Below are 14,137 nucleotides of genomic sequence, written 5' to 3'. Positions count from 1 at the left end.
TTAATATTTTAAATTTTGCTTTAATGCCTTCATATTTTTGTAAGGTATATTTACACAATAGCATCACACTTTTTTTATCAGTCTTTCCCAACATAATTCAGATTGTCCATTCAAATGTTATTTGGTTTTTTTATTTGTTCCTGAGCCTTCTTCCATTACTCGCACAACAGATTGCAAGTCAGAGAATTAGTCCATGAAGATTGCCATATAAACTTAACATTAAAAATAATCCTAGCCATAAATAAAGAAGCAAGAATTTTAACACTTGAGCATCAAGAAAGGCAACAAGACAATATGCAGAAGTCAGCATCCTTCTGAGCCTTACAGAAACCCTGTGGTTATTTACTCAGAAATAAGCTCTACTGCATTAAATGAATCTATTCACATGTAACTCTAAAATATTGATTTTTTTAAAAAAAGATTGTCTATGGCCGCCCAACCTGAACACTGCAGCTTCAGACAATATACAAAGAATGATTCAAGTGCCTACGCCTAAAATTTAGCTTATTTAATTCATATATATGTTCCTCATATAATATGAAATGTAAGCTTGTGTGTGTTAATACTGTAACAAGAAATCCTTGATTTTGGGGGGCATAAGTGCATCCAGCTGGAATAACTTTGTTTATAATGGCAAAAAACAGGGATTCAAAAGTTTGCCGAGTAAAACACAGACAATGATTGTACAAGAGATGTCACTTCAGGGCAATCTTTCCTAATTTCAGCTCCTCCAAATTTTAGATCTGTTAGCTGAGAATTACTGTGGTATATGAAGTCGGGAATGACTGTAAACACTACATACTGTAGATTAGGGGTGTCAGACTTGCATCATCACATGATGTATCACATCTTTTCCTTCGCTAAACCAGGTGTAGGCGTGACCAGCGTGTGACACATCCGGGTCCATGGGCCACGAGTTTGACAGCCCTGCTGCAGACCATCACAGGAAATCATAAGCTTGGATCATGCAATTTTGGTACTGTCTGGATGGTGCTGATGTCCAATTCCCTGCAATTCCAACCAACATGCTCAATGGTAAAGGAATATGGGAAATATACTTCAATGACACCTGAATGGCAAAATGTTGCCCATTGCAAAGGCTAATTAGGTTATTTTACAGACTATTGTTGAACCCCTGTACCTGCAATCCTATTTGTAACTCTCTCCATCCAAATAGCCTAGAACCCCATTCCTTCTCTGAGTTGTAAAAAAGTAAATGTCAATATTTATACCTATTTCAAGCAGAAAGATAAGCGTCTTTCCAGGAGTTCAAAGTGTTGATGGAATCCAGCTTCTATCTTATCTACAATTTAGCAACTGATATTACTATTTCCACAGGACCAGTGTTTCCTTCCTTTTTTTTCTTTCATGGCTCAGATTTCCAGAAGTGGCCACCATTGATATAATTGGTCTGCACTCCCCACAGCCAACACACTTGCTATAGATAAGTGCAGTCCCAAATAGTTTTCAGATGGAAAAAAGACTTTCCTTTCATTCTGAAAGTTGAGGGCATTTATCTGCCTCCCCCCTCCCTCCTACACACTAACTTTAAAACCTTCCAAGTCCACAAGGCAAAACAGATCTCCCACAGATGTTATTAGAGTGGTCTCTGGTGGTAAACTAGAGTCAGTTCAATATTAAAGAAAAACTATACATGTTGAAGTCACAGCAATTTGAGTAAGGGAACTGAAATGAACCTAATTCAATTTTTTTCCCTGCACCTTCAAAAACTACTGTAAGCATTCTTAATTTTTGTAATATAATTTAAAATGAAGATGTTCCTTGTTGTTACCGGTATTAAACAGCTGGTTCAGCAGTCCTCATCAGACTGTTACAGTTACACTATCTCAGCAACTTGGCTGGAATTTCCTTCTCATTGTTAACTCCTCCCAATGGACAATTACTGAGCTGCATGATGAAAGAATACTGTACCTAATACATGTTGCAAGGGCACACACAATGCTATACACAAAGAGGCACTATGTCTCTGTCTACAAATGGGAGTAATAAGTGCTCTAGAGTTCCAGGAAAAGGAAGTGATGTAAGCAAACAGAAAAGTCCTCAGCATCAGGTGACAGTGGAGAAAAATATGAAGTCTATATCTGTCTGGTCCCAAAGGCTAAAGATAAACTTTTGGGTTTTTATACAATGAAAATCAACTGATTAGAAAGGTCTATACTTGCTATTTAACTCTTTGGGAGAGAAGGGACAATTTTCTCCTTTAGTTTCCTATGAAGAGCTAGTTATCTTAGGTTTTTTTGGTCAGTTTCATAAAATAATAGTTTTAAACAAGGAACATTATCAGCCCCTTTGCTCCTAGCCTCCCAGTATGAAATTATTGCACTAATCATAGAGATATAATTAAAAGGGCTTCCTTTTACTATTCACTTTTTTAAAATAGGAGATGGCCAATTTTTTAAATAGGTGAACCTAAACGCTGTACATTGATACAGGAAAAAATATAATTAAAATAATAAAAACAAATCTGAAGAGCAGCTAGAGTTCAGTTAAGAAATGTTTGGTCTAGTTGCACACTTCATGGCTTAAAATGTAACCTTATTTGGAAATGTAATCATATATACTACGGGGAACTAGAACCAGCTTATGAGAGCTGATTGTTAAATTTTCTAGTATTTTACAAGGTGGTTGAAGAGTGGAGCTAAGCCAATGCATTAGCATGTTGATCAATCTGCAGAAATGGAGCAAGCAAACCCAGTTCTTAAACATTTGCCAGCAATTCTGTGTGTGTGTGTGTGTGTGTGTGTGTGTGTAAAAATAAATAAAAAGTAAAGAGGTCACTTGAAAAGTAACTAACTAAACCCAATAAAGTATTCAGTCTTGAATACCCATACCTCTGCACTTATTCCATTCTAGCATTAAACATTCAAATTACAATACACTTATGTACTCAGAATTAAATAATCAGTGTCTCATGGGATTTAGTCTCTCATACTTTTAAAATGCAGTTTAAACAATTATTTCTCCCATTCCTCTATGATATTATCTATTGGAGATGGATCTTGCTCCTTAGATTCACTAATACAAATTTCATGTCTCTTGTTGATGAATATGCTTTGGATATGCTAATCAAAAATGATTTGAAGACTGAGATATTTAGTGGATATTTTTGATTATTAGAAATATCTTAAAGACTGAGTCAATTTCTATTGCCATATTAACAGGAGTTAAAGAACTGAAAATAAATTACTATTTCCCATACATATTATTATATAAAAAGAGATTTGGCATTTTTCCCTATAAAAAGACAAACATATCGAACAAAATGTAAGTATGTCCCGGGTTGTAAGAATGGCACTGTGTATAAAATTACTAGTGAAGCAAGTGGTTGCTTCTAAAATTAGGATAAAAAGATACTGCATATTTTATATATTTCAGAAATGCTTGAAATTATCATCATTTAGCAGCAATTGGAAAGACTATTTTTCATAGTTCAGTATCCCACAGTTATATAGAACAGATATTTAAACAGTTAAAACTTCTTTGTTGACAGACTTGGTGAATCCACCATTTTACCAGTTAATCCAAAGGCTATATTTATAAGGCCGTATTGTAACAAATATAATTAAAGCTTCCAAGTTGTGAACAACTCGCAGAACATTTCTTTTTTCAAATTCATCTAAAACAATTGATCGCTGATAAGAAAATATATCCTTTCAATTTATCAATTTATCCCCCAAATTGTTATCTACAGTTCTTCAGAGAAAAATAAGCATAAAAGAAAAGGTCAGTGTTTTAGTTTTATAAAACATTAGCTATCAATGGCTTTTACAAGAGAAAAATTGTGCTTTTAAGAAATACATTCATTCTTGATCTTCAAAATATTTTTCTTTTCAGTTTCAAAAAGGAATATATATTTTACTGCTAATCATGGTTGAAATCTCCGCCTCCTCCTAAAGAAAGCTTTTGAGTCCCATTTGCTTGATTCTAGCATGGCTGATCCATTGTACACCAATAATATGGTCATTTTTTCTGTATAAGTGAGATTCTGCAACAGCTGTTAAGAAGCAAGAAAAAGGATCTTGTTAAACAATCTTATTATTTATTCTTTACAAACATATTTGATTATTAGTTATCATACACTAAATGTTTCCCATAGCAGCTACATTTCATTTTTCTCTGGTATTACTATTCTATTTGGATCGACAATATAGATAATATTGCTAGCTAGGTAAGATAATATATGCAGAATAAATTGGGAACTATTGTTACTATTAATCCCTTTCAACTCCAGGATGGATCAATTAAATAAACTCTACTATATTAAGATATTAACAGCTATAGCCAAGAGAATTTTTGCTGTTGACAGAATAGATAAATAAAGGAGACAGAAAAAGAAGTATAAGAGGTTTTTGGTGCTCTTATTTTATTTTTAAATAAAATAAAAGCAAGGCTAAGAAGAGATACATGCTATTAAGATTTTTTAAAAAAAAGAATTGGAGTAATATCAGTAAATACGTTTCCTAAAATTCTTGCCAGAAAACAAAGAAGCTTCAAAATAGTTTGAAACTAATATTATTTTAAGTGGGCATTCATAAGACTATCAATAAAACAAGCACTAAATTTGGCAAGAAGTTGATGGAGGGTATAGCTGCTGACAAGATAATTTGTTTTCAGTTTGTATATAAATTATCTATTCAAAAACTCATCTCCAAATACCCTAATAATAATTGTTTACTAATATATTCATGGGGAAGAATTGTTAGGATATATAGGTAGTCCTCGTTTAACAACTACAACTGAGACTGACAATGTAAACAGCAACTGCTTTTTACTGCCAGCATCTCCATTGACTCTGCTTGTTGGAAGCATCTGTGAAACACATAAATGGAAATCACATGACCTCAGGACACTGCAAATGATCGTAAACACGCACCAGCTGTAAAGTGCCCGGATCTCAATTGTGTGGCTGCAGGGATGCTATGACATTCATAAGTGTGAAGACCTGTCATAAAGTTCCTTTTTCAGCACTGTCATAACTTCAAATGGTTGGTAAACAGGACAATTATTAAGCAAGAACTACCTGTACATAGTTACCTGAGATTTAATTTTATTATGTTCAGGAATATAATATTCTTATTGCTTACATTTACTTAATAAAACTGGAGTTTTAGCAAGCATTTTCAGTATGCAACCCATGAGCATTTCTTGGCTGGGGGTGGCGGGTGGGGGAAGAGTCGATGTAATAGGCTTGGGGATATCATCACATAAATGTTATAACTTATCCATGAATCAGAAAGATTTTGCATTTACAAGATGATGTCACTCCTGCGGATGCCACTGAATCTGCCATGCTACCTTTAAAAAGTGTAAAGAATTCTTCAAAGAAGTGGTCCAAACAGGTACCATGAAATAGAATGTCATCAGAGAAAATTTCTCATCTGATTTTCTTCTAATTTGCCCCCAAGCCATGATAATGGCTGGGAAATTCTGGAAGTTGAAGTCCACAAGTCTTAAAAATGCCAAGGTTGGACACCCCTGACTTAAAGCTAAGCTTTATATGTTTTTGGTAAAGTATTAAATTAGATTTCTAACAGTATTACTTATTTTCTAATAAGGAAATCCAAATTTAGAATCAGAAATGAGGATAACTTTCATTGGTCTGTAGTTTTTAACAGAGTGATCATTCTCAATTATTAGACCAATACATATTATTATTAGGTGGGATAAAATAATTAGTCACCTAGAAAATCTGCACAGTGACAAAATTTCCATTTCCAATTGCAAAAGCCGCACTGCTTGGATATGCACACACACACTACCCTGATCCATTATGACATCCTAGGTTCTTGGGAAGAACTCAATGAGTAAGAAGGCCACCAGTAAAGAAGTGGCAGCTGTGACTTCATATTGTTATGAACAGATAATAATATATATATATATATATATATATATATATAATATATATATATATATATATATATATATATATATATGTGTGTGTGTGTGTGTGTGTATGTGTGTGTTTTTTTATTTGTGCTGATAAATAAATAAAGCACAAATAAAAAAACACAATCAGCACAAATAAAAAAACACAAATATAACAAAGGCAACAGTAAAAATATTGGGTTTCTGTCGTGATGGACTCTTGTGACGAGCCGAAGGACAGATATACAGAGTACTCCTGAAACACCAAACCTGAAGTAGTCTGAAGCCGCCTGAAGATGACGAATGAGACTTCGTCGAAACGTCGCCAAGACATCTCCAATTCTACGCGGGAGAAAACCCGAACAACTAGAGACCTATATATATATATATATATATATATATATATATATATATATATATATATATATATATATATATATATATATATATATATATATATATATATAAAATATGGGTGGGGCCCGACTAGTAACCAATGCCAAATCCGGCGAAACAACTGGCCGCTGTGATACAATTGTATAATAATAATAATAATAATAATAATTGGTTAACAACAGGTACATTAAAGAAAGAAACAGAGTCACTAATCCTGGCTGCGCAAGAACAAGCTATCCGCACAAATGCCATTAAGGCCAAAATCGAAAAATCCTCTGATGATGCCAAATGCAGACTTTGCAAAGAAGCTGATGAAACTGTTGATCACATACTAAGCTATTGTAAAAAAATCACGCAGACTGATTATAAATTGCGGCACAATTCAGTAGCACAAATGATCCATTGGAATTTGTGCAAAAATTATAATATTAAAACAGCAACAAACTGGTGGGAACATCAGCCTGAAAAAGTCACCGAAAATTAGATGGTCAAGATCTTGTGGGATTTCCGTATACAAATGGACAAAATACTGGCGCATAATACACCAGACATCACACTGGTTGAGAAAAATAAGGTCACAATCATAGACATCGCAATACCAGGTGATAGCAGGGTCGCCAAGAAGGAACATGAAAAAATCGCAAAATACCAGGACTTAAAAATTGAAATTCAACGACTATGGCACAAACCAGCAGTGGTAATTCCAGTGGTAATTGGCACACTGGGTGCTATTCCAAAAGCACTGGAATTACATTTAAAACAGTTAAAAATTGACAAAATCACCATCAGTCAAATGCAAAAAGCCGCACTGCTTGGATCTGCACGCATATTACGAAAATACGTTATGAGGTCCTAGGCCCCTGGGTGGGGCCCGACTAGTAATCAATGCCAAATCTGGAGAAACAACTGGCTGCTGTGACACAATTCTGTTGTTGCGATAATAATAATCAATCTACACACTTCTCCAAATTAAATTGGTTTAGTTCCAGCTTCAAAATAGGGGAAGGGGGGAACAACCTATGTAATTAAACATTTAAAATTAGGTTAGGAATGAATACGATGATTCACGCAAAATGGAAAAAGATAAGCTACAGACAGGATTGTTTGTATACAATCTACATAAGATGCAGAGTTTTCAGCCACACACCTTTGGTGTAATAAAGAAGTATTGTGAAGTGCTCTTTCTGCAGGCAGTTTCTACCACCACATCAAAGACTCTCCTTTCATTATCAGGATCCATTCCCTGTAAAAAAATAAACAGCAATATTTTTTCTCTGCTACAGAATACAATGAAGAAAGCTTTTGTTTCCAGTGCCAGCATATATACCTGATTTATTTCATCAACGACTCTGAAAGGGCATTTGTTGAGCTCTTGCAAAGCCATTAAATACAACATTGTGGAAACGCTCCTCTCTCCTCCACTCTGATGGTGCGGAGTCAACTCATGAAGTTGCGTGCTGCTACGGAATTTGACCCTAATCCGAATCCCGTACTTGTCATATTCCTCCTGTCAAAACACAAACACCTGTATTCAGATTATCTTCAAATATATGCAGTCCCTGACTTAATCAATTGAAAAGAGAAAATATCAAGGCAAGGTTTGCACTAACCCTAATTTAAAAGCCAGATCAAGCCCTGAGTTTCCAAGCATATGGCAAGCAACAGCCGCACACCTTGATATCAATCTCTACTTTGCTCTCACTTTGATTCCTGATGACTGAGCTTTCCTGTGCCTCTGCGGACCCAGAAAGAAACATAACTATGGTTCTCTGTTCAGACCTGGCAAACATGATTTCAAAGTCTGGTGGCAAATCGTGGTTTGTCAGTTCTGATGTCCCAATTAAACCATAGTTAAGCTTCTGCTAAATTAGAGTTCAGGCATTCAATGTGGGCAGGGTACTGAAATGTATAAGCAACACTGGACTATAGACAACATTGTTGTCTTTTCCCATGCTACTTCTAGTCTCTATGCTGTGCTTAGGTATGCAGGAAGACTTCACTCATGTGAATGAAGAACAAGATTAGGGAACCGGGTGATAAAGCCAGTGTGCCCTTTACTTGTTACTGAACAGGGCTTCTATCAATGCAATGGAATGGCTGAAGATCAATGTTGAATGGAGGGACAAAAAGAATACAAACACAATTAAGAAACAATGCAGCACAGGTAGCCCTCGACATACAACAGTTCATTTAGTGACAGTTCAAAGTTACATATGCCACTGAGGAAAGTGACTTACGACCATTTTTCACACTTATGACTGTTGCAGCACCCCCATGGTCATGTGAGTTACATTCAGATGCTTGACAACTGGCTCAAATTGACGATGGTTGCAGTATCCCAGGATCATGTGATTGTCTTTTGTGATCTTCTGACAAGCAAAGTCAATGGGAAAGCCAGATTCACTTAACAACAGTGTTACTAATGTTAGCAACTGAGGTGATTCACTTAACAACTGTGTTGTTGTACAACAGGGCAAAATCCATTTAACAAATTTCTCACTTAGCAACAATTTTGGACTCAACTGTGATCGTAAGTCAAGGACTACCTGTATTACCAACAAATAAAATAAACATATATTTTGTATATTGTTCAAATGCTTCCTCAAACTAATCTTTAAACTCCTTCTGAACAATACAAATATTTCCCTATCTTATTTTGCATAATTTTCAGAATAAATACTCCCTGTATTTTTCTCTTAAGTTGTTGCTGGGGAAACAGAACAGGGGAAGAACTGTTGGCACTGTTACTAGTGTTTTCTTCACCTGCTGAAGAATGGAATTAGCATGGAATTCCAGCATGGAAAAATAATTCACCTTGCTTGTTATCAAAGTCAGATATCTCACTGGGTACTCTCAAGCAAGTCTTATGTCAGTCAGGTGGTTTGTAAATTTCCTAGCAGTTCTTCCAGCAAAATAAATGAAAATTATGTCAAATGAGTTATTTTTCTTTATATTGCTAACTCGCTGTAGCCAACGTGCCATGGGACAACTAGGCCATGACAATGCAATGCAGAGTTAGTTCCTTTTATTATTCATCAAAAATTACAAAAGCTGGTAGTCACTGGAATGATTTCCTTGATACAAGAGTTAAATAATTTTGATGAAAATTAAAATAAACAAAAATAAAAAGAACTAAGTAAATCCCATGGCAAGTTGTCCTGCAGTGAGTTGGCCATGGCAAGTTGTCCTGTGGTAAGTTGGGCTGCAGAAAATTGACCACAGCAAGTTGGCTGTGTTGAGTTGGCTGTTGGCAAGTTGTCCCATTCCAGTTCTTGCCTCAATGCTCTTAAGCCACTGCAAAGGGAATTGTAGGGTAATAGATATTCACAAAGTACTTGACAGGGGAACGAAGATGGTTCATGAATACACAGTTTACTACTTGAAGACACAACAGCCGTACATTTCTATGGTATGTATGTGTGGATAGAAAGTTTTTTTTTTAAATGACTGGGAGCAAGTAACACAATTGGTTTAACACTGATCTTAGAACCAATAAACTCCTCATTCTTATGTGTTGACCAGATCAAAAAGCAGCACAAGAATTACTGAACTCTATAAACCAAAAACAAAAGTTTGAAAGCTACACCAAGTTTTGTCTTGTCTTATAAAAAGGGTTATCTTGAGTTTCTCACCCCTTTCTCTTTCTGGGGGGCTGAGCATGTGTTTAATTAATCACTCTTACATTCCTTGTTCAAGGCTACCTTCTTATCTCTCTACATGGCTATAAGAAACATCTGCTACATGGACACTAGAACTAATGAAGTTGGTAGGTGACACCATGACTACAGACCACAACTGTATCAGAAGCACAATTTGAATAATTTCTGATGTCTACAAAGGGCAATTCCTTCAACAAATGATAAGATAGGAAGGTTGTTTTGCTCTATTCAATTGACAAATCACTGTGATGAGACCTCTTCCATTTATATCCATTCTAAGAAGCAGGCAAAAATGGGCTGTAATAAAAAGAATTGGGTCAAGTAATGCATACCCCAGTACACCAGTACACTGGACAACTAAAGATTGAAAAATTCTTTCTAGTAGTATAGTTGGTGACAAGGAGTATGTTACCAAGAAGATTATGCCATTGGGGAAAATCAGCATCATATAGGACAGACATCTGAATTATTCAGGTACAGGGTTGAACATTAAAGTTCAGAGTTTCCCAACAACAGCAACCCCATGTTGAGTTTCTGATGATAAAAAATACTGTGTACTATGGCATTGTTTCCAAGACATACGTAACAGAGTTATGAGAATTACAGACTGATTTTAGGGTGATTGCAAAGGAGGTTAAAATGGGTTGAGATGGAAAATACTTGCGAAAACATTCTGTGTCAGCTATGAAAACACCAATATGTTCTGCCTGAAGCAATGGCTGGAGCAAATGGCCATGAGATAAACTTTTACAGACAATAGGACTAATTTTCAATACTTCTAGGTGAGAAGAAAACAGAAAATTAAGTCAAGATGACAGAACTGTCTCTGAACATGCATAAGAGATTAATTGTAAGACCGTGTGATGTCTGCTGTGAAACTAGAACAAAGGAAGCACACAGTGAGATAGAGGGAATAGAGATTTGGTGATAAGTATTTCCTTTTGCTCTAAAGTACAAAATCTGCCCTATTGGAAATAGGTGAATGTTCTGTGAAACAGATGCAACAGGTTGATAAGCTCAATTACCAAAGTGCTATCAGGAAATTAGCAGAGCCACCTGGTGGCGATGGCAGCAAGGAAGACTGGTAGAAAAGCAGAGGGTACAAAGCAAGGAGGAATTGTGAAAAATCTTACATACAGAGTGATTTCCCGGCCTTTACGTCAGACACAAGCACCTTGTAGGAATCAAGGATTGCACACCCTGTTTGAAGTAGAATTGGCTCAGCAGGCATCACTGCTAGTTATAGGATTACAAGAGGCATAATGGCATTTTAAGATGCATTAATTCTAAAAGAGAGCAGTACCTATAGGAAAGTCTGGAATGAGCAATAGATAGGAAAGATGCCTGAAGTAGTGATAGTCCTGGTATCTTGGGGAAAGTATATGTTATTGCTGAATTATAATATCGAAGGAGGAGGAATTGAGATTATAGAGTTTTATAATCATACCTCATTTTCTTTATGAAGATCTATCTCCCCTGCACAATGCATAGAGCTAAAAAAGCTGCTAAACTTTTCATTTATTTGGTCAACCATCTTTTTCAAAGGGTTCAGCCACCTTTCCTTGACCTAAAAAAAAAAAGACTGGTCATAATAGAAGTGGCAATCAAGATTCCATCACAAGCAGTACAGAACATGCCAGAACAAAGTATTCAATATATTACTAATTAATAGTGGTCTTAATTACTTACCTACCTGTACAGTGGTCAGAAACTACAGATATATCCAGGCTCTGAATTGCTTATTTCAAATTAATCCATTCATCAATATTGCTCCATGGAAAGTAAATTTAGGCTGTGTTGCCTGGCATCATGTTGATTCTACACTTTCACTTCACACCTTGGTAATCTTCATGGGCATCAATGAATATCATCAGCCTAATTTATTTATAAGTGACCACTAGGAGGTGAAACTCTCATCCCATCTCTCTTTAGACATATTGATGTACACAAGGCCATATTGCTCAAGTTTGCTGTTCAATTGGTTGCTGTCATTTCCAATCCTCCCACTACCTAGGATGAAGGCTAGGATTGTCACATTATGGCTGTTCCACATTCATTTTGGAATCAATGTTTTTGCGACCAATCCATAAAAGATCTTCAGAAGAGTCAGGCTTTAACAGCTTTCCAAAGGCATTAAAATTGAAAGCCATCCTGGTTTCAGGAGGCAAGCTGAAATGCTTGGGTAGACGATTATAATTTATCTTATTTGGTTCTTTTGGCCTTTATTTATTTAATAAGGAGTACGGTGGTTATGTGGTTAGGACGGTGGGTTGGAGGTTATCAAGTCCATGGTCAAGACCCAAGTGCTGCCAGAAGGCAGGGTGACCTCCCATCTTTTATTCCCGCTCCTACCAGGGAATTGAAAGGCGCTCCCAACTGGGCATCTCCTGGGCAACAGTAATGTCATTGGCTAATCCTTTCAACCTGAACAACTGCTATCTATCTATCTATCTATCTATCTATCTATCTATCTATCTATCTATCTATCTATCTATCTATCTATCTAGATTTAGATTTAGATTTTATTGACATTTGTAGGCCGCCCTTTTCCCTGAGGGGACTCAGGGCGGCTCACATAAAATCAGGGAAGGGGAAATGCAGACAATAACAAAGACACATATAATAAAAACAGTAACCAACATGCATTCATCATTCGGGAGGGGCAACTATCTTCATCCCCAGGCCTGACGGGCTAGCCAGTTCTTCAAGGCTATGCGGAAGGCCTGGACGGTGGTGAGGGTACGAATCTCCACGGGGAGTTCGTTCCAAAGGGTCGGGGCGACTACTGAGAAGGCCCTCCTCCTTGTAGTTGCCAGCCGACACTGGCTGGCCGATGGAATACGGAGGAGGCCCAATCTGTGTGATCTTATTGGTCGCAGGGAGGTGATTGGCAGAAGGCGGTCTCTCAAGTATCCAGATCCACTACCATGTAGGGCTTTATGGGTGATTAACAGCACCTTGAAGCGCATCCGGAAATCGACAGGTAGCCAGCACAGCTCGCGGAGGATAGGTGTAATGTGGGTGAACCGCGGTGCACCCACAATCGCTCGCGCGGCTGCGTTCTGTACCAGCTGAAGACGCCGGATGCTCCTCAAGGGCAGCCCCATGTAGAGCACATTGCAGTATTCCAGCCTAGAGGTCACGAGGGCCCGAGTGACTGTTGTGAGTGCCTCCCGATTCAGGTAGGGTCGCAACTGGCGCACCAGGCGAACCTGGGCGAATGCCCCCCTAGCCACAGCCGTCAAATGGTGGTCGAACGATAGCTGTGGATCTAGGAGGACTCCCAAGTTGCGGACCCTCTCTGAGGGGTATAGAATTTGACCCCCCAGCCTGAGAGATGGAATATTGGTGGAATCCTTGGGAGGGAAACACAACAGCCACTCGGTCTTTTCTGGGTTGAGCACAAGCTTGTTAGTCCTCATCCAGTCCATAACCGCCTCCAGGCCCCGGTTCATCACGTCTGCCGCTTCATTGAGTTGGCACGGGGCGGACAGATACAGTTGAGTATCGTCCGCATATTGATGGTATCTGATCCCGTGCCTGCGGATGATCTCTCCCAGCGGTTTCATGTAGATGTTGAATAGTAGGGGGGATAAGACCGACCCCTGAGGCACCCCATATGTTAGGGGCCTAGGGGACGATCTCTGCCCCCCCACTAACACCGACTGCGACCTGTCTGAGAGGTAGGAAGAGAACCACCGCAGCACGGTGCCTCCCACTCCCACCTCTCGCAGTCGTCGTAGAACGATACCATGGTCGATGGTATCGAAAGCCGCTGAGAGGTCAAGGAGAACCAGGATGGAGGGAAAACCTCCATCTCTGGCTCTCCAGAGATCATCAGTCAATGCGACCAAAGCGGTTTCTGTGCTGTAACCGGGTCTGAAGCCTGACTGGAAGGGGTCGAGATAGTTTGCTTCCTCCAAGGACCGCTGGAGCTGAAAGGCCACCACCTTCTCAACAACCTTCCCAAGGAAGGGAAGGTTGGAGACTGGACGATAGTTATTAAGGACAGCTGGATCCAAAGATGGCTTCTTTAGGAGGGGTCTCACCACCGCCGCTTTCAGTGCGGCGGGGAAGTTCCCCTCCCGAAGAGAGGCGGTCACGACCGCCTGGATCCAGCCTCGTGTCACCTCACTGCTGCTGGTAACCAGCCATGAGGGACACGGGTCCAGTACGCAGGTGGAGGCACTCACAGC

At 38.3% G+C, this 14,137-nt stretch overlaps 1 protein-coding gene across 2 annotated transcripts in view; it reads right to left on the bottom strand.

Annotated features, from left to right (window-relative positions):
* Window positions 1-14,137, bottom strand: part of SMC5 (structural maintenance of chromosomes 5) — a 59,358-nt gene continuing 45,221 nt past the window's right edge. For both annotated transcript variants that reach the window (XM_032212828.1, XM_032212829.1), the window contains 4 exons: window positions 11,389-11,508; window positions 7,610-7,789; window positions 7,430-7,525; window positions 1-4,015 (listed from right to left, as the gene is read on the bottom strand). In XM_032212828.1, coding sequence (XP_032068719.1) covers window positions 3,887-4,015; window positions 7,430-7,525; window positions 7,610-7,789; window positions 11,389-11,508 — 525 coding nt within the window. In that variant the 3' untranslated portion in view covers window positions 1-3,886. The remainder of the gene's footprint in view (window positions 4,016-7,429; window positions 7,526-7,609; window positions 7,790-11,388; window positions 11,509-14,137) is intronic.

Source organism: Thamnophis elegans, chromosome 3 (assembly GCF_009769535.1).
Source record: "Thamnophis elegans isolate rThaEle1 chromosome 3, rThaEle1.pri, whole genome shotgun sequence".
NCBI classification, from domain to species: Eukaryota; Metazoa; Chordata; class Lepidosauria; order Squamata; family Colubridae; genus Thamnophis; species Thamnophis elegans.
Note: the sequence above shows the minus strand (reverse complement) of the source record. Positions and strands in the feature narration are given on the sequence as shown.